Below are 21,326 nucleotides of genomic sequence, written 5' to 3'. Positions count from 1 at the left end.
TGGAGAGTTCCTGCTTGGTGGGTACAGGGGTACCCCAAATTTGGTGCATTCTTGGGTGAATAAGAGATGAATGGAATGAGTTCCCCCAGTGGTCAACCAATAAAAACATGTTTTTTTTTAAATTATGAAAGTATTTAAAAGGAGAAAAATAACTCTCATGCCACCACCCATTTTTTCGTGTGCTCTGCTTTTACGCTTTTTCTCTACTTTGATTTAACATAGTAGTTATTTATTTAACATGTAATGTAGAATTTTGTTTCCTACTTTTTCTTTATTTACTCTTCATTAGAACCTTTCGGTGCTGTTACAAGTTCTCTGCACACATTCCGGCGGCTCCTTGTTGTAGTTCTGGTGCTATCCTTGGTGCCGGGAGTCCCGATGCTTGTGGTGCAGCCAGGGTTGAGTGGCGGAGCTTGTGAAGGCTCCCTCTGCGCTGCGGAACAGGACTGGCTGGGGAGGCTTCTGCGGCCCTCTGGTGTCCCTGGGTGTCGCTGTGGCAGGTAGCGTCTGCCCTCCCACCTAGTACAACCTCTTCCCCCCTTTCCCCTGCAAACATGGGGTGCAGTTTCTCTAACTGCACCTCCAGATGCTGCGCTGTTGATCTCCCATCAGGCTGTAGAGCTGGTCTCACTCACTGTCAAGAGTTCCAGGAGGAAATAGCCACAAGTCATATGTCCCATGTCTTCATTTTTTTTTTCCTTCTGTCTACTTGTCTCCTTTCTTGTGACTTTGGGATCTTCTCATTTTTCTTATGTTTTCTGCCCTTTTGGGGTAGGAGTAGGATTTGCTTTTTCTAACGATATCAAATCAGACTGTTGCTTAACAACATGCCAGTTAGCAGGCTTTCTCAACTTTGGCACTTGGGGCCAGATAATTCTTATTGTGGGGGCCGCCCTGTGCATCGTAGGGTGTTTGCTCTGGGGAGGGGGAGTAAGCTGGCAAGATCACCTCTGTTGAGAATCAGTGGTTTGTAACAATGTTGGCATATTTGGGCACCTTATGCTCTTCTTAGTTATTTCATCATTATTCACAAGTCAAAAATAGGCTTTTTTTTTTCACTCCAGAGGCTTCTTTTTGCTTTCATATTTGGAGCTGATCTAGACATTTTGAGGGTACTAGAAGTCCTGGTTTCTAAATAAATGAGGATAGTCATGTGTCTCAAAAGGAGAAAGCGAGTAACAAAACAAAGAAATTCTGGTGACAAGTATGAAAGAAATTGTTTAATATAGCTAGAGCAATGTCCTTGTCATCTAGAATTCGGTACTTGGGTTCACTTGATTTTCTGGTGAACTCGTGGATACTGAGGCTGTTAGGGCTGCCCTTTGGAATGTGTTGTTTCTGTCTGTGGTTGCAGGCCTTATGCAGGAGGCAGCCCCCAAGGACACCGGTGTGCTGCTTGGAATCGTCCAGGGCAGTCTGCGGGGGGAGTCTCCATACGAACAGAGCTCGGCCATGTGTCTTCCCAGACAGTTTTATGTGGATGCTGGGCATCCGGGTGCTTCGGGGGTTAGCTTGCTGAAAATTGGGATCCATTCTTAAGTAATCAGAGGCTTCTTTCAGAAGCAGATGAAAAGGGATGTACGCTCTCCCAGTGAAAAGCACAGAAGCCCCAAATTTTCCCCATCAAGATATTTACGGATCCTTTTAAAACCTGTCCATTGGCAGTCAATTAAAAACCCCTGTTCTCAAGCTCATAGATACAGAAAACAAATTGGTGGTTGCCAGAGGCAACTGTGTATGGTGATGGATATTAACTAGACTTATTGTGGTGATCGTTTGCAATATATATAAATATCGAATAATTATATTGTACACCTGAAACAAATATGGTGTTATATGTCAATTATACCTCAAAAAAAAAAAACTAACAAAAAATTCTGTTCTTCTACATGGTGGTATATTATAGATTTCATGACCCTTTATGGGAAAGAAAATTGAGTTGACTCTGCAGTACCCTTCAGGAAATCTGGCAAGCCATTATTTGACTGAATGATAGAGACTGTTCTCAAACTTTTATTTATAAGATCAGGGTGCTGGGAGGAAAACACGATGAATTAAGGATTTGGGTTAATTAGGTTCTAGATAATTAAGTTTTTCCTGTATTTCAATTGGTCTTTGGTTTGGAAATAAAAATTGTTAAATTTGTCACATATGTTGCAAACTAATGCTTTTTAATTCCTAGAAAGAAAACCATAAATACCTGTTTATCCAGTTTTGAAGAGATGATTTTTTTACCTTATTCCTAAGAATTCTTAAGTGTTTTTATGTACACTATATTATATAAGCTTCTTTCAAGTTGCATGAGAAGTTCGCTAGACCCAAAATAGTTCATTAGATTTCGCTTATAAGTTACCACCATTATTTTTAGTTTTTTCAGAAAATAAACTCCCCTTTGCTCTCTGATCGTGTATCGTCTAGTTGGCATTCTTAAAAAGCTGGTCTAATTGAATACGAACCTCCAGAAGATACACTTGAAGGGCCATCTGCTGACCCCAGTGCTAGTCCGTATGAACAGCTTCTGCGGTGGCTCTGATAGCCACGTGTGTGGACTGAGGGACAGCAGATGGTTGTAAAGATTTAAAATCTTCAACAGGTGGCCAAGAGTCCTTGTTCTCCAGAGTGAGTCAAGATGCTGGCCACGTGGAGTGAGTGTGTCCGTGTGGGACAACAGGCTGGTCCCACAGGTCCCTCAGAACTTGCTGGATGGTGCACTTCTCCCCCTCCCGCCCTTCTAACTCCTTCCCCTTTGTTTCTTTTGAGAGCTGTGGATTATAAGAATCTATGACCAAGTGTTTTCAGCAGGAGGAGAAACCAACTCCTGTGTCTCTTTCTTCAGGTGCCATGGGAGATTGGGTGAGTAGGCCTACTAGATGGCCTAGTTGGCTTGCTTTGTAGTGAGAGTCTAGGGTCCTTTCCTTAGCAGCCTTTCCTGCTCCTGGCCGGTTCCTGATTACTCCCAGGTGAAGTTCAGAGCTAATTTTAGATCATTCCGCAAACGTGTCTGTTTTTACTTGATTTAATTACTTCTGTAAAATGATGTCCAATTAAAGATGAATTGTGAAAAATATGATTTGATTACAGGTAGTGACTCCTGTGTCAAGTCCTTGCACCTGACTTCTGATAAGAAATAAAGTCCTTATGTGACAGTACCAGCGTGAGGTAGAGAGAAAGAAATGTGTTTTCCATAGTGGGGGTGGAGTGGAACCACCACCATGTGTAAGCAGAAACTCCATCTCGTGTGATGAAGAAACGCTGGCGGTGTGCAGGGCGGATGGAGTGCGAAATAGCCCCAGGAAAAGAGGTACCAAGGGACCCTGGTTAAAAAGGCAGTTTCTGAAGGAATGAAGCTAACTTCTGGGTTTCAGACGGTTTGGCGTTCTTGGGAAAGAAAGGACTTCCAGTGGTCTGGCTCTTTTCCTTTAATCAGAAGGTCGGGACCACGTCATCTGGCAGCTGCTTCCTCCCTTCTCCGTCATTGCCACCAAGAACAAGCACTTTATGCGTGTGACACGACTTTTTCTTTTTTGAAATCAAAATTTAAAATGTTCATCGCCAGAGAAAGCTCTAGGGTCATCGTTTTTCTCAGCTTATTTAGGGAGCTTATAAGTGAACCTCCAAAGGAACTGAAACATTCAGTCAATCTTGCGTCAAATGGTTCTCAGCTAAACTAGCCAATTTGACAGTAGGTTGGAACAGGGTTTTTAGATATGACTGGAAGGAGATCTGGACCCCTCCACTCCCTTGACTTGCTCTCAGTCTCGGCTGTGCTGAGCCCTGCCCTCAGGTGTGGGAGCCTCGCTGGCTGGAGATGAAGTTGACTGACTGTTGATGGGTCTGTTATCAGTCCTCCCCGCACAGCTGCCTGTGACTCTCAGCAGGCAGCCTTATGTCCCTACTGAGAAGGCTGAGACCTCGTGCTGACTGCCTAGTCCTCTTCTACCTCCAGATCATCCCTCTCTCCTCTTTCCTTCGCTGCTGACCCTCTCTCTGTCCAAGCCCCTCCCTGCGTTCCTCATTCCAGACTTTCTTCTCTGTCTTCCATTTCGCTCTTGGCTTTCGTCCTCCTCCCTTTTCTCATTCTATTCTTTTTGTGTGTGTGTGAGGAAGATCAGCCCTGAGCTAACGTCCATGCTAATCCTCTTCTTTTTGCTGAGGAAGACCGGCTCTGAGCTAACATCTATTGCCAATCCTCTTCCTTTTTTTTTTTCCCCCCAAAGCCGCAGTAGATAGTTGTATGTCATAGTCGCACATCCTTCTAGTTGCTGGTTGTGGGACGCGGCCTCAGCATGGCCGGAGAAGCGGTGCGTCGGTGCGCGCCTGGGATCTGAACCCGGGCTGCCAGCAGCGGAGCATGCGCGCTCAACCGCTCAGCCATGGGGCCGGCCCCCTTTTCTCCTTCTTGTCGTTGATTTTCTTCTGCCTGTACACTTGCTAAGACCTCCCTTTTCCTTAAAAAAAAAAAAAAAAATCACATCTTTTCTCCACTGTGTCTCTGCCATTACCACTCCATCTGTTGCCTTCATTATCTGCTGAAACTCTTCTATTAAAGAAGATTAAATTCTTTTTTTTTTTTTTGGGAGGAAGGTCAGCCCTGAGCTAACATCCATGCTAATCCTCCTCTTTTTGCTGAGGAAGACCGGCTCTGCACTAACATCTATTGCCAATCCTCCTCCTTTTTTTTCCCCCAAAGCCCCAGTAGATAGTTGTGTGTCATAGTTGCACATCCTTCTAGTTGCTGTATGTGGGATGCGACCTCAGCATGGACGGAGAAGCGATGAGTCGGTGCGCGCCCGGGATCCCAACCCGGGCCACCAGTAGCAGAGCGTGAGCACTTAACCGCTAAGCCACGGGGCTGGCCCCAGATTAAATTCTGATTTGTAAATCCAGTGGGTTTTTTCCCCCTCATGGTCGTCTTCCTTAGCCCCCTTGTGGCCTTAACATTTTGAAATTTCTCTTCTTCCGTGACCTGCATGTAATCCTCTTGGTTTTCTTCCTCCTCCTCGGACAAATGCTTTCCGTTTTTTCTTTCCGTTTTTTCTGAGTCGTCTTTTCTTTGGAGAGCTTATCTGTCTTCTCAAACTCAGTTTTCGTTTTAGTGTTGATAAATTTACCAATTATGTTTCTAACCCCAGCCTTTCCTGAATTTTTTGGAAATCTCTCCTCTCATAGTCTTGCTTCTTTTCTAGGCCCATTTCACATACAATAGGTTTCTTTTTCTCCTCTTAAGTTGTCATTTATGTAAAAGAAAGATGATAGCATACCTCACACATCTACTGTGGTGTATTATAGTAGATCTGACTTTTCTTACACATGGAACAGATGGGAGAAGAGAGAGATACCCTTAGGTTTAAACTGTTTGAATTGGTCTTGCTTTTACGCAATATCTGTTAACCTTTCCTTGATCATCTTTGAAAATTTGCGTAGACATTTCAAAGCTGTCTCAGCTAGGAAGATGAGACCTGTTGACGTATTGAGTGGGGGTGTGTGTGTCCTCCTGTCTTTGTGGCAGTGCAGGGAGGGGATGGGAGGAGCAGCAGACTGGCGAGGGGAGGGTGTGCACACCTGAGCTAACGTGCCTGTCTGCCTGCTTAACACGGTGATTGATTAAATGAGTCACGCTATTTTATATTCAGATCCTGTATGTATAGCATCTCAGAATAAAACTTAGACGTGTTTCCCCGGGAGGTGGAGCATTCGTTACAGTCTGGGTGCTTCCCTGGGGAGTTGGAAAGACCAGAATTGGGGCCAGCAGCAACTCTAAGAGGTAGAGCTAAATCCGGCACCCAGAGTCAAGCTGATCTTAGGAACTAGCAGTAGTGGTCAAGCGTAGGGGCAGGCCAGGTGTGAGACGTGTGGAGAGTCTGGTGGGGATACGACGAAGTCCAAAGTTCGTAAGCCCCGTGAGTCGTCAGGTCATGGAGCACAGAGCCGGCGAAAATCAGAAAAGCAGGAGAGACCAGCAGCTGGTGCATAGTCTGGGTCATGAGGAAATCACGATATTTCTGTCTTTGTCAGGAGCCCAGTTCTGTCGAGTGGACAACCGAGAGCTCATAAATAGCTAGATGAGCCAGGTTAGGAAGAGGTGGGTCCCCTGACTAGCGTAGAGGTGAGCGAGGTCAGAGAGAAGGCAGATCTGAAGGTGATTGTTGAGGAGGCCATGAAGGGCGTGGAGAGATGTCCGGTGTGAATAATCCACATTTAGATCAAAGGGAATGTACAAGTAGCTGAAATCAACCGCCGCACTCAGAAACCCTGTATCTCCTTTTTTTGCCAGAGGATGAAGAGTAGTGACTTGTTTAAGACTATGAAATGGTTCTGTATTGAGCCAATACTTTGTTCTTTCATATTGTACCAAGTATTTATTGAGTTCCTAATTAGAAAGCTAATCCAGTACCTGATCACTGGTCAGTAAGTATTTGTTGGCTGTGTTCTGGGTGCCTCCACTGTTCGGATATGCTCTTTACTGCTAGTGTCTGCCGTATAGTGTGAATTATCACTGTTGTGACCGCTGTGGGGCCAGAAGGGGAAGCCTGTGCTACAGCAGCAGCCAGTTATCTGCTCTCATCAGGGAAGATGCCCCAAATGATTGAGGGTTCAGGTGGATTAAAGGTTATGTTATTTAAAATTATTTAAAATCACTTTGGATAAAGATTTTTTAAATAAGATTTTACTCATTATAAAAATTGTTTTTGATAGTAATTTGATATTTTTTATTTGATTTTAATAATTGATAAAAATCATCATTATAGAAAAGTATAGAAAACATGAACAAAGTTAAAAGCACCTGTGATACCACTTCATAGAAATAACCACTATCAACATTTGGGTGTGTTTCTTTATGACCTTCCCCCCACCCCCCCAATATTTTAAAAAAATTGCAATGGCATTGTATATAAAGTTTTGTGTCCTGATTATTTCCCTTACTGTTGATTACGTCATGAACATTTTATCCCTTCCTTAACTATGCTTTAATGACTATGTAATTCTGCTCAGGACTCAACCATAATTTATTTAGGCCTTCAACCTTTAGGTTATTTACAATATTTTACTATCATAAAACAATGTTCTGATTGCTATCTTGATGCATAACGTTTGTCTGCATCTCTGGTTATTTCCTTGACGTAGATTCCTGAGAGTGAGCGTCAGTTAAAACACACCTGGTGTACCTGTGGAAGCAAGGGCCACTTGGAAGTTCATGGTTTCACTGGATCCCCAGGTTGACTCCACAGCGAGGTGGGGAGGGAACAGATGCTGGTAACGAGGAGCAGACAGGGCCTGTGGTCTGGTGACTTGAGTGATCCAGAACTCTCTCTGCATCCTGTTCTGCTGTTTAGTTGGTTCTTTTGTTTGAGGGAAGAGGTTGAAATGATCAGTGGACAATATGTGTTGCAGCCGTAGGTGCTCTGTGCTTAATGGTCTGAGGGCGTCTGTGTGTTTTGTGTGTATGAAGGTGAGAGGAGCTAACATTACCTTTGTGGTATCTTATCATCAGTAGAATCACATTGATTATTGCTACTTACTTGCTGTTGCTATATTAAAAATTCCAGTTTTTCTCTTAATGTTCCAATATGCATTTAGCCTTTCAGATTGATACTTCCTAAAAAGTTTTCTATCTGTGCTGTTAAATTAGATTTTATGTTTTTCTTTTAAAAAAAATTCCTGGTTCTAAATTAGTAGTTGCAGGGGCTGGGGGTGAGAGAGGGAGGGAGGAGATGAGGTGGCTATAGAAGGGCACTGAGGGAGCGTCGTGTCGGGGGTTTGGAACTGTTCTGATTCTTGGCTGTAGTGGGTACACAGACCCAGATGTGTGATAAAATTGAGTAAACTGAATGAACACACAGAGAGATGAGTGTAGGTAACTCTGGGGAAATCTGAATAAGGTCGGTGGGTTGTCTCCATGCTGTGTCCTGGCAGTGACAGGGTTGAATCAGTGTCAGTATTGTGCTGTGATATTGGACTATAGTTTTGCAGGATGTTACCATGGGGGGAACTGGGTGAAGCACACCTGGGATCTCGCTGTATTATTTCGTACAACTGCGTGTGAATCGACAATGATCTCAGTAAAAATTTCAATTAAAATATATATTTTTTTGGAGTTCTAAAAATGGGTGTTTTTTGATAGTGTGGTGTTTTCTGCTTAATGACAAATTTGAAATCAGGTTGTATTCACAAGTTCTTCGTTTTATCCAGACTTTTTTCCATTAAGCTTGTCTAACATGAACAGAAGGAGCACAAGTGCTCTTTAAAATTTCATTATAACTAAGTTTTAAAAAATGTGAAATAGTTTTCTTTTTTCTCTCTCTTTCAGCAATGAAGACTTTGAATTTATTTCAGGAACACGCATGCGCAAACTTGCCCGAGAAGGCCAGAAACCTCCTGAAGGTTTCATGGCCCCCAAGGCCTGGGCTGTGCTGATGGAATACTACAAATCCTTGGAGAAAGCCTAAGCAGCTCACGCAGTCCCTCCGCCTCTGACACCTCGCTGAGTAACAAGAGGGGACCACGTAGTTACTGCCGCCATTTCTTTGTGGTCGTGTCTGTCTGGACACGCTTCCTAAAAACAGACCATTTTCCTTAACTAGCATCAGTTTTGGTCTGCCTTATGAGTTCTGTTTTGAACTAGTGTAACACACTGCTGGTTTTAATGTATCTTTTCCACTTATTATAGTTAGTATCCCTATAATACAATTTTAAAATCTTTTTATATTTATGCTTCTGTCTCACGATTTTCTCAAGCTGTTATATTAGTTGTAACCAATAGTATACACATTGAATCTCACTTCTCATCCCTTGAAAAAAGAAGGAAAATCCTCTAAACAATAAACTTGGCTAGACCTTGTTTTGGAAATTTTGCAAGGCATTTGTAGCAATTAGTTTTTTTTTCTGCATTGAAAATATGAACTGCTCTCTTCTTTCCTTCCTTCCTTCCTTCCTTCCCATCAACTATTGATCTCTCAGCTGTTATAATCTAAAGTATTCTTATGATCTGTGTAAACCCTGAATGAACTTTCTTTGTTCAATAAAATTAAACTTTTTGGCTTCTTTAAGTGATACTTTTTTTATTGTTTTGTTTATACATACTGTTTTTTTCTTGTGAAAAGTTGCTGATGGAGGAGGGAAAATACAGGCATCTTTCATTACTGAAATCTAATAATTAGTGGAATCTAACACTGTTTCATAGTGAATTTTTAGGTGAGAAAATAATGCATTCTCAGTCTGTCCAAGAACTCAACCAGTTTCCCCACATATCTCTGATATTCCTAAACCCCTAACATGATGGTACTAGTAATAGAGACATGATAGAGGGAGGTGGGGGGGTACCAGTTAGTCTGTTTTTTAGGGGGCAAAGGATGGGGGCTACATATCAAGTTTGCTTTTGTAGAATATCATCAAGTAGAATATTCAAGTGGGGATGCTTGTTTAGGAACTGGATATACAATTTTGGTTGAGATGCCAGCATGTTTGTTTCGCAGTCATACTTTCTATGATGAAATAATCTTGTATGATCTGGCCTTGAAAATTAAGCATTATAAAGAGATGGCAGATTATACATGAAGATGGTGTACTGTCATTAAGGCATGTGGGAATAAAATACCACTAGGAAAACAAATAGAAGGAAAAATGCAAAAAAGAAAAAAAGTAAAAATGGATCATTGAGGGAATCAGTGAGAAAGTTGATAAATAGAAAAAAATGGAGACTGTGAGTAGATATTCTCTAGTGGATAGATTTGTTCATGAGTGGATACTGAATAAAAGGACTCAGTGTGTGCTATAGAGGGTCTATGGATGGATATGTTGTTGGAAAAATTGGAGGTGATCATTGGTACAACTTCTTTGGTGCCACATTATATAGATCTCTTTATTGAGGGAGAACTCCTTTATATGAGTCTACAACCGTAGGTTCTCCCTCTCTAACCACAAATAGCTAAGGTGTGGTAGCCCCTCAGCTCAACTAATTAAGAAACTCCCACCTGAAATGTTGAACATGTAGGAGGTGATGCAAAGATGTGGAGACAGTGAATCATGGTTTCATGGTGGCAGTGAGAGGCCAGATTCTGGGGGCTGTTAGTGTCTAGTGGGGTGGCACCCATGGGAATTAGGGGCTCCTGTGCTGAAGCAGTATCCCATCTAGAATGTTCCAGTGGCATGGCCTCGGCTGAGTCCTCTGCCACCAACCTCCTTTCATTTCTTTTTCTAAGCCTCATTCTCTTGCATTTTCCATCAATTCTGTAAGATACCACAGGCTTCCCATAAATTCCTTTGCTGCCTAAATTATCTGGAGTTTGTATTGTTTGCTACCGAGAACCCTGATTGTAACAGGTGGCATGTAAAAAAATGTGTATTTCATATGAAAATCTTGATACTGCTAAATTCAGGATGATTTTTACTGTCTGCATATTTTAAAAGTTAAAAATATAGAAGAAAATGTTTTAATACTAGGCACTCAGAGAACTTATCCTTTTAAAACTACAAAAATATACTCATAAAATCAAGGATAATGGCATTAGGGTGAAATGTAGTCTAAAAAGTAACTTTGTGTTCTGTCATGGAATTGTTCTTTCTGAGTCTGGTCCCCGCTGTGTTCTCTGCTCTCCAGCTGACAGTGGGGGACACGATGAAAACATGATTCTAGGCCCCTGTGCTCTTGGGATTGGCCAACCTGTGTGTTCCAGAGAGAGAGGAAGAAAGCAAAGCACTCAATGATTTCCCCCCGTCCGCAGGTTGGTATGCGTGTCTCTAATCTACAAATCTGATACGTGCAGAAATTTTATTTTTCCTCTTCCCAGGTCATAAAAATGGGCCCAAACCAGTCTTTAAAGCGTTCGACCTTTACAACAAACCTCTCCTGCCACGTGGTCCTGGACATCTTGGTGCCATTTTTATCTATCTATCAGCTGGCAAAGTGAATGGAAAAATAATTATTGTTTTAAAGGAAGGAGGAAAGGAAAGAGAGTGCAATCATCTTGGCAAACATAATGTTTTAAATCTGTCAATTCTCTATTCCACTATGATAATCAAGACCACATATTTGAGTTTTATTTCCATCCAAGAGGGGAGCAATTACATCTATCTCTTGGAAGCCAGCGTTCAGATCTTTTATCAGGAAAAATTTGGAAGTCATGCTTCCCACATGTGTATATTTTTATTAGCATATATGTATACAGGGGTGGGTTGGCTCACAAAGTAGGGAAGTATTTGCCCACTGGGCCTCATTTATGTGTGGGGTATATTTCTTATTGGGCCTACACGCCTTTTTGTATTTCTGCTAGATTCCATTTCCTACTCACACAGTCTTGTCCTGAATATAATTATATATAAGTTGTGCAGAAAACATCCTGCCCACCTACCCACTGTCTTCTGGACTGAGGTAAGAGCTGGCCTCCCTGAAGGCATGTCCTTGAGGACTGCGATTCAGCAAGAGGGTGTTAAGATTGAAACCTCTTTATCCTGACTTCCTGCTTCCCCAGATTCCTGAGGAAAAGGGCGCCAGAATTTAGGGCCTGGATTTGAGGAACTGAAATTGGAAACATGGGAATTTCATCACCAACCTTGGTCTCCCAGACCTGTGCCAGCACCGAGCATCTGTAATATCTGCCTCCGTAAAGAAAGGGAAAACGTCGCTGCTGAAATAAATTAGAGCACTGACGCCCTCTCTTGCTTTCCTTCCAACAGCTCCGGCTTTATCCCCTTTGAGAAGTGTTTGTTCTTCCCGAGAGCAAAACCGCTCCTATTGCCCAAGAAAACGTAGGCATCTGTTAAAGCAAACATCCTGGGGCCTTGCTGCACAGTCAGTTCCCCGAGAAAAACAGCTGAGTCTGAGTAATTCCAAGGAGAGACTTGGGTTATGTCTGACACGTGTCCGACTCACAGCCTGGGTGCCCAGAGCCGGCCCTAGATGACTTCCATCCTCAGCACTGGTGTGGCTGGTGCTATTTCCTGTGGTCCTGGGGCACATGTTTATGTTCCACATCGGTGCAGATAAGGGAATGTGACTTGTGATATGTTGTGGGCAAATTCCAATGGTCTACTCACTTGAAGCCATTAAAGAATTTTGAGTCAGAAGTTCCAAGTTCAGTTGTCTAGGAGATGTTTTGGCTTAAGCAGAGTCACAAGCTTAAGGGAGAGTATAGTTTTGTGGGTAAGAATTCAGGCTCTAAGGTCAAACTTGACCAATTCCTTGTTGGTTGTGTGACCTTGAGCTTTGTGAGGCCTCAGTTTCCTTATCTGTGGAGTGAAGGTTGTAGTCAGGAATTACGTGAGGTAATGCGTGTAAAGCACGGCTCCTTTATTATTGTTATTTTATTATTTAAAGATGTAGTCTTTTGGCCAAAAACACAGTGATACCAACCTTTGTGAGACCAGACCTTGTCATCCTTGCTTCGTCAAACCGTTCTCTGAGCAAAGTGCCTCAGTGCAGATGCAGCTTAGTCCGAGTCTCAAGGCCGTCCGAACACGACACCCCTGGGTCAGCCACACTTCTTTTCCCTCATTTTTCCTTCGTGTCCAGCTTCTCCTGTGTTTCCTAGATTAAGAAAACAAGTACATTTGTGCAGAGAGAAAAAGCAAAAAAGAAAATACCTTTGCCTAAAGCAAGTATAGACTAATCCAAACGCAAAAGAAAAAATCATTGAAAAAATGATAGCACTTTGGGGAAGCGGAATCAAGTGCAAGATGGGGAGCAGAAAGGCAGTTTCTTCTCAGCCTGAAGCTTAATGAGGAAGGTCTGCTTGAGTTAATGTGGTCATTAGTTATTTTAAAGCTGTGTTTTACAAGGGCTACACTTTTCCTATACAAACTGAGTTCAGCTTGTTGACACCTCTGATCAAAGCATAAAATCTTAAGTGTATTTAACTTTCAGAATTGAACTATAAGTGGTGCTTCCTGTGCTAGCTAATTATTGGAACCTTCTGTGGCTATAATGTATTAGGAATATGAGTACCAAATTATACAGTTTCCTAGAGTTTTCCACATGGAGAATTTTTTCCTGCTCATGTGGTCGAAAGATCTCATAGCTAAGAGTAGAGGATAAGTAAAGAAAGGCATAAGACTTACATTTACCTTGAATAAGCGTAATCAAAATCTTAATACTAGTTGACATTCGCTGAGTGCTCACTCGTTTACTGGCCAGAGACTGTGCTAAGTGCTTTCCATGTGTTACTTTGTTTAACGCTTGTGGAGATGGCTGACATGGTAACGGATATTATTAAGAAAGGAGAAGGAGAAAACTCCCCAGACAAGCCTCCTAAGTCAGTGCCCTGCTTCTTACACTGGCCACCTCCCAACCTGTGTCATCTGCCTCTTTCTTCCTCTCTCCCTGGCCCCCCGTGGACCGGGGCTGGTTTCAGATTTCACGGTGAAATTCCAGAGTTTGTGAACCAACAATGTCCCCATAATGATAGCCACGCAACCTGTAAAATACTTAGGAACAAAAGTGAAATAAAAATTGAGTATAATATAATTTTGTTAGAGAAATTAAAATTAAAAGTTAACTTTGATAGAGAGGTTGGGTATAAGATAAATGTGCAAAAACCGAAATCACATAAATGTACAAAAGTCAAAATCTCTACTGATAATAATTGACTACAGATGAAAATGTCTGTTGGAGGAGGTCATCCAGAGGACGTGACTTCTGGTTGACCCGAGAGCTGACCCCTGCGCTAGGAGGCTCCTCCCCCCTCCCCTGTCCTGGGAATGTACCTTCTGCCCACCTTCCCACAGCTGGAGCCATTTCAAGGATGCGGCCTTGAGAGAGCAACGTGTTGTGGAGACCATCTGGATGGTAAAGGTGACTGAGCCCGGTTAAGGCCTCAATATAAACTTTAAGCTTATGGTGGGCAGGGGTGGAGATCTAGTCTTACGGCCCCCAGACAAGCCTCCTAAGTCAGTGCCCTGCTTCTTACACTGGCCACCTCCCAAGCTGCGTCGTCTGCCTCTTTCTTCCTCTCTCCCTGCCCCCCCCCCCCGTGGACCGGGGCTGGTTTCAGATTTCACGGTGAAATTCCAGAGTTTGTGAACCAACAATGTCCCCATAGTGATAGCCACATAACCTGCAAAATACTTAGGAACAAAATTAAGAAGAAAAGAAACAGGATCTACTTGAATAAAACTGTAAAATTTTATGAAAAGGCATAAAGCAAGGTCTGAAAAAATGGCACAGTATACCGTGGTCCTGGGTGAAAAGACTTAATATCATAAAAATGTTAATCTTCCTAAATTAATAAGTGAGCCAATTAAAACCTCAATGAATTTTCTAGGGGGGGATTCGATGAAATAATGTTTCATTTGGAATAATACATCTGAGAATAGGCAAGAAAATTGTGAGAAAGACGTGAGGGGAGACGACCAAAGGCTCATGAGGAGAAACAAGCAGCTGTTTTAAGGCACCAGCTGTGGTGCTTTCTCCCGCAGCAGTGACTGCGTGTCCTGACTCAGGTGTGCTCACTCAGCTGTGGCGCTTTCTCCCACAGCAGTGACTAGTTCCTGCAGGGCCTACGGTGCGCGTGTCCTAACTCAGGTGTGCTCACCAGCTGATGATGGCTGGGAGGTTTGGGTCCTGGAGAAGGTAAAAAAAATAATTTAATTTCCTATGAGAATTTAATTGCTTATGAGAACATTCTCCTGGAGAAGGAGCTGGAAGATTTATGATGAGAAGGATAAATGATAGAATCACTTAGAATAGTAGTGGCAGAATATAAAAGAATTAGGATGCAGTGTATATTTAAACACAGTGTTGAGTCCTGAGCTATAAAATAGAATAAATAAGAAAACAACAGACAAGTAGAATTCCCTAGACCAGGAGTTGGCAGACTTTTTGTGGAAATAGAGCTGTGTTGGAGCCTAGCCGCTCCATTTGTTTGAGTAGTGTCTGTGGCTGCTTGTGCTCCAACAGCAGAGTGAGTAGTAGAGACAGAGGCCCTGTGGCCTAAAAAGCAGAACATATTCACTATCGGGCCTTTTGCAGGAAACGTTTGCCGATCCCTAATCTAGATTGACAATTACTTCTACAGCACGGAGTCCCTTCTAACAGGAGGGACAGGCTTGGGGAACGGAGCAGTACCATGATATGTTTTCTGTCTAGCTCCCCTTCTGGTCCCTTCTCCACTCGGAGGGGAGTAGGAGAGTGGGGGAGAAGGCAAGGGGGAAGACACCCAGATCCTTCAGCAGATTTAACTCTATCAAGTCAAAGAAATCAGGATGGTTTCAGTTCAGGATATGTTCAGTTGCCCCTATTAAGGGGTCAGATTGGATGTGCATGAGAGTAAAATGTCCAAATAATTCAATAAGTGTCAGACATCCAGTCTGACTCAGTTTGGGGCTATGTTGACTGAACTGTTGACTGAGTAGACCAGAGTTCTGAGCATCATGTTAATCCAGCAACATTTCTTCTGGTAATGGGAACTAAAATTTGTGAATACAAATAATTACATTTTTAAAATAGGTACAATGCAGAGAATAAAAATAAATGTGAATTTTAATAAGCAATAGTTCCATGAGTAGTATTTTCACTTCTACACTTATCATGGCTGTCCAGACAATTACAGATTCACAAAGGTTGGTGCCCGGAATGTCGGGTTTATCAGCAGAGACACCAGTGTGTCATGCTGACACATCATTGTGCATGTGGGCAGGGCACATGAGCTAAGGTTCCTATGAGAACATTCACCTTTGCATTTCCTGACTTTCATGTTTTAATTTGTATCCGGTGCATTGTATTAACATTTTCCTTTGCATTTAGTTTCCTTTTAAAAAATGAGAACAAAAGAAAAAATGTTAATGTCCCTGTCTCTCAGGGCAATCACTATATCCCACATAGTAGCTGCTTTGGGGGTCTTAAGTTGTTTATATTTTTAAATCTTTGCAACAATACGGTGGGGATTTGGTTCCTTCTATTCATATCTCTAATGGATTAAAAGTATTGTGCTCTAAGTTTGCATAAAAACGAACAAAAGAGAACAAAGAACCTCAATAAAGAAAAGAAAATATAATACAGCTTAGAGACAAACATGAAAACTCATTTTTGAGTGATTAAAATTACCTTAAATGGCAACTTTTAAGAGACAATCCTTTTGAACAAATCTGGAGCGATGACTTCTACTGTGAGAGAGAGGAGAGCTGATATGGGAAAAGCAAAGAGCTCTGTGTACACAGGAGTTTGCAGTATAAAGTTAAATGAGATTTTCTTTCTTTTTTTTTTTTGTGAGAAAGATCAGCCCTGAGCTAACATCTGTTGCCAATCTTCCTCTTTTTGCTGAGGAAGATTGGCCCTGGGCTAGCATCCGTGCCCATCTTCCTCTACTTTATATGGGACGGCGCCACGGCATAGCTTGACAAGCGGTGCGTCGGTGCGTGCCTGGGATCCAAACCTGCAAACCCCAGGCTGGGGAAGCGGAGCAAGCGCACTTAACTGCTGTGCCACTGGACCAGCCCCAAAGGAGATTTTTAAAAGTGTGAAAGTAGGGCTGGCCTGGTGATGTAGTGGTTAAGTTCACACACTCTGCTTTGGTGGCCCGGAGTTCGCAGATTCAGATCCTGGGCATGGACCTATGCACTGCTTATCAAGCCATGCTGTGGCGGGCATCTCACATATCACATAATCTTCCTCACCAAAAAAAAAAAAAAAAAAAGTGAAAGTACTTGTTCCAGAACTTTCCATATAGTAGGATTTCAAAATATGTTTGCTTCCTTCCCTTTTGAGGTAGTTGCAATGAGCTGTCTAGCCTTTTTTCCACCTTCTTTATAGACAGGATCCTGACGGTGGTCATGAAGCGCTTGGACTGACCGAGACAGCCTTGTTCCCAGTGTTCCCAGCCTCCCTTGTAGCTATCATTGGCCATGGGACCAATTTGAGCCAAGGAGCCCCAAGAGGAATTTTGTTGGAGTGTGGGGTTTGCTTTCCTCATAAAAGAGAGAGGACCACTAGCCACACAAAATTTCCTTTTTTTTCTGTGTGGTAGGTGGACTTAACCATGCTTCCTTGGCAAGCTCTGTAACCAGATATGATGGATGGTATTTAGCAATTTCTGTTCAGTTGTATTTGAAAAAAGTCTAAAGAAATGTATTTCAAATTGTGGCCTTGACCCATCTGTATTCAAGTCACCTGGATTGGTATCTGTGGGTTGAAGCCGGGAATATGCATTTTAAATACATGCGTTGTGTCATTCTTATGCACCCTAAAGTTGGATATCTGGTGGCATAAAAGCTGAGGTGGATGGTTCTTTTGAACTGATTTGTTTAAAAATTTATAGTATGTTTTGATTTGGATCTGCATTCCAATTAAAGACTTTAATAGGCTGTGGACTTGACCATCGTCTCTGGAAGTGGGGTTTATGGAGAAGTTACTGTTTAAAATCACAGAGTGAAGCCCTGGTCCTTTGGACGTTTTGAGAAATATTTGGAAGTACCCGCCATATTTTCAGCTACAGCTGGCGGTGGAACAAGCACAGTCCTCTCCTGAACTGTCATTTCTCCTGTCCTAAAAGGAGAAAACATATTTGCTTTTCCATAAATATTTCTCAGGGATTCCTGAAATACTAAGGGCTCATACAATCTCTTTAAGGAATGGAACAAGACCACCACTAACAATAACAATAGGAACATTTTTAAATGTTTTTTTCGGATGCTAGGTTACCTCTTCAGGTGTCTGCAGTTTGCTTGGTTCAAGACTCCATCTAGGAATTGACAAGACACTCTAGATAGCCCAGCTTCCTTAGTTGACTTATAATCAATTAAACGAGATTTTAACTTTAAAAAGGAAAAGTTAACAGGTATTACGAGGTATCTACAGACACCTCCAGATTCCCCCAAAGTTGGTCCTGCCTCACAAGACCCTCCAACACTAGGGAATAAGCCCACGTAGCCCACATGGTGTAACGCTTGCTGTTGCCCTCTCAGCTGAGGTGGCGGGGACCCGACTCAGGCATCTCTATCTTTGGGGCCATGGCGGTCTCCCATTCTCTCAGTATTTCTGTCTCTCTTTCCCCATGTCTCTCCTCCCACAGCGGAAAGGTTATAGGAAGGAACACTTCAGTCTCAGAAGGTCTCTGGGCAAGCTTTTCCATGTTCATATGTTTTTTCAAGTTTTCTTCACGATCTGAGGAATGCAAGGGAGCTCTGTCACACTTCATGGAGTCCAGGCATTCCCTTACCCCTAGGGACAGCTCACTGCCTCTCAGCTGTCAAGAATGACTTGTGGAAGATTCCCACCGTCCAGTCCTGCAGTGAGCCACAGGACATGGCTACAGGAGGTCGGAAGTCAAAATTGATCGGACCAAGTAACTCTTTATGATAACCAGGGCTTCTCCTTCTGGGAGCGTACTTAAAAATGAAATTGATTTAAAAGTGCCGGGGAAAATCTTGTTACAAAAAATACGAAAATATAACCAGTGAAAAAAATAAAAATGGGAAAATGTTCAGCTACACTAGATTTATTATTATTATTATTGAGGTCATAATGGTTTATACTATTGTGTAATTTCAGGTGTACATTATTATTTATCAGTTTCTGTATAGACTGCATTGTGCTCACCATCAATAGTCTAATTTTTATCTGTCACCCTACATATATTCCCCTTTATCTCTTTTGCCCACCCGCCAGCCCCTTTCCCCTTTGGTAACCTCTAATCTGTTCTCTTTATCCACGTGTTTGTTTATCTTCCACATATGAGTGAAAGACAGTGTTTGTCTTTCTCTGTCTGACTTATTTTGCTTAACATAATACCCTCAAGGTCCATCCATGTTCCATTTACACCCATGATGTAAATGGGACAATTTTGTCTTTTTAATGGCTAAGTAGTATTCCATTGTATATATTTACCACATCCTCTTTATCCATTCATCAGTTGAAGGACACGCTTGGGTTGCTTCCGCGGCTCGGCTATTGTGAATAATGCTACAGTGAACATAAGGGTGCATAGATCTCTTTGAATTGTTGATTTTATGTTCTTTGGATAAATACCCAGTAGTGAGATAGTTGGATCTTATGGTATTTCTCTCTCTAATTTTTTGAGGAGTCTCCATACTGTTTTCCATAGTGGCTGCACCAGTCTGCACTCCCACCAGCAGTGAATGAGAGTTCCCTTCTCTCCACATCCTCTCCAATATTTGCTGATTTTTGTCTTGTTAATTTTAGCCGTTCTGACAGACGTAAAGTAACATAGTTTTGATTTGCATTTCCCTAATAATTAGCGATGTTGACCATCTCTTCATGTGCTTGTTGGCCATCTGTATATCTTTGGAAAAATGTCTCTTCATATCCTCTGCCCATTTTTTGATTGGGTTGTTTGTTTTTGTGTTGTTGAGTTCTGTGAGTTCTTTATATATTTTGGAAATTAACCCCTGTTGGATATATGATTCGCAAATATTTTCTCCCAGTTGGTGGGTTGTCTTTTTGTTTTGTTCCTGGTTTCCTTTGCCTTGCAGACGCTCTTTAGTCTGATGTAGTCCCATTTGTTTATTTTTTCTGTTGTTTCCCTTGCCTGAGCAGACACGGTATTTGAAAAAATGCTGCTAAGACTGATGTCAAAAGAGTGTGCTGCCTATGTTTTCTTCTAGGAGTTTTACGGTTTCACGTCTTACATTCAAGTCTAATCCATTTTGAGTTAATTTTTGTGTATGGTGTAAGACAATGGTCTACTTTCATTCTTTTGCATGTGGCTGTCCAGTTTTCCCAGCACCATTTATTGAAGAGACTTTCCTTTCTCCATTGTCTGTTCTTGGCTCCTTTGTTGAAGATGAGCTGTCCATAGATGTGTGGTTTTATTTCTGGGCCTTCGGTTCTGTTCCATTGATCTGTGTGTCTGTTTTAGCACCAGTACCATGCTGTTTTGATTACTGTAGCTTTAGTATATTTTGAAGTCAGGGAGTGTGATGCCTCCTCCAGCTTTGTTCTTTTTTCTCAGGATTCCTTTTGCTATTCGGGGTCTTTTGTTGTTCCATATAAATTTTAGTACTTTTTGTTCTATTTCCATGAAGAATGTCATTGGGATTCTGATTGGGCTTGCATTAAATTTGTAGTTTGCTTTAGGTAATATGGACATTTTAACTATGTTTATTCTTCCAATCCATGAGCATGGAATATCTTTCCATTTTTTTGTGTCTTCCTCAATTTCTTTCAATGATGTCTTATAGTTTTCAGTGTATAGGTCTTTCACTTCTTCAGTTAAATTTATTCCTAGATATTTTATTCTTTTTGTTTTTATTGTAAATGGGATTGTATTCTTGACTTCTCTTTCTGCTAGTTCATTAGTAGTGTCGAGAAATGCAAGTGATTTTTGTAAGTTGATTTTCTACCCTGCAACTTTGCTGTAGTTGTTGATTATTTCTAATAGTTTTCTGATGTCTTATTTAGGGTTTTCTGTGTATAGAATCGTGTCATCTTCAAACAGCAAGAGTTTCACTTCTTCCTTTCCAATTTGGATACCCTTTATTTCTTTTTCTTGCCTAAGGCTCCAGCCAAAACCTCCAGTGTTATGTTGAATAGGAGTGGTGAGAGTGGGCACCCTTATCTTGTTCCTGTTCTCAGAGGGATGACTTTCAGTTTTTCACCATTAAGCATGATGTGGGCTGTGGGTTTGTCATAGATGGCTTTATTATGTCAAGGTACTTTCCTTCTATACCCATTTTATTCAGAGTTTTTATCATAAATGGAGGTTGAATCTTGTCAGATGCTTTCTCTGCATCTATTGAGATGATCATGTGATTTTTATTCCTCATTTTGTTAATGTGGTGTATCACATTGATTGATTTGCAGATGTTGAACCATCCCTGCATCCCTGGTATAAATCCCACTTGCTCATGGTGTATGATCCTTTTAATGAATTGCTGTATTCGGTTTGCCAATATTTTGTTGAGGATTTTTGCATTTATGTTCATCGGTGATATTGGCCTGTAATTTTCCTTCTGTGTGCTGTCTTTGCCTGTTTTTGGTATCAGGGTAATTTTAGCCTTGTAGAATGAGTTAGGAAGTGTTCCATCTTCTTCAATTTTTTGGAATGGCTTGAGAAGATAGGTATTAAATCTTCTTTTAGGGTTTGGTAGAATTCTCCAGAGAACCAACTCATCCTGGACTTTTGTTTCTTGGGAGGTTTTTGATTACTGTTACAATCTCTTTACTTGTGATTAGTCTATTCAGATTTTCTACTTCTTCTTGATTCAGGTTTGGGGGGTTGTATGAGTCTAAGAATTTATCCATTTCTTCTAGATTGTCCAATTTGTTGGCATACGGTTTTTCATAGGATTCTCTTACAATCCTTTGTATTTCTGTGGTGTCCATTGTAATTTCTCCTCTTTCATTTCTAATTTTACTTATTTGAGCCTTCTCTCTTTTT

The 21,326-nt window shown here is 41.7% G+C and overlaps 1 protein-coding gene and 1 long non-coding RNA gene across 3 annotated transcripts in view; one reads left to right on the top strand and one right to left on the bottom strand.

Moving 5' to 3' along the window:
* PAPSS1 (3'-phosphoadenosine 5'-phosphosulfate synthase 1) overlaps positions 1-9,047 on the top strand; it is an 85,662-nt gene extending 76,615 nt beyond the window's left edge. For both annotated transcript variants that reach the window (XM_058549871.1, XM_058549872.1), the window contains one exon: positions 8,309-9,047. In XM_058549871.1, the coding sequence (XP_058405854.1) occupies positions 8,309-8,447 (139 nt within the window). In that variant the 3' untranslated portion in view covers positions 8,448-9,047. The remainder of the gene's footprint in view (positions 1-8,308) is intronic.
* Positions 9,048-12,434: 3,387 nt separating this feature from the next.
* Positions 12,435-21,326, bottom strand: part of LOC131411232 (uncharacterized) — a 78,197-nt gene continuing 69,305 nt past the window's right edge. Inside the window, exon 4 of the long non-coding RNA XR_009221522.1 lies at positions 12,435-12,523. This is a non-coding gene — a long non-coding RNA (uncharacterized LOC131411232). The remainder of the gene's footprint in view (positions 12,524-21,326) is intronic.

The sequence above is a fragment of the Diceros bicornis genome, chromosome 11 (assembly GCF_020826845.1).
Source record: "Diceros bicornis minor isolate mBicDic1 chromosome 11, mDicBic1.mat.cur, whole genome shotgun sequence".
NCBI classification, from domain to species: Eukaryota; Metazoa; Chordata; class Mammalia; order Perissodactyla; family Rhinocerotidae; genus Diceros; species Diceros bicornis.
Note: the sequence above shows the minus strand (reverse complement) of the source record. Positions and strands in the feature narration are given on the sequence as shown.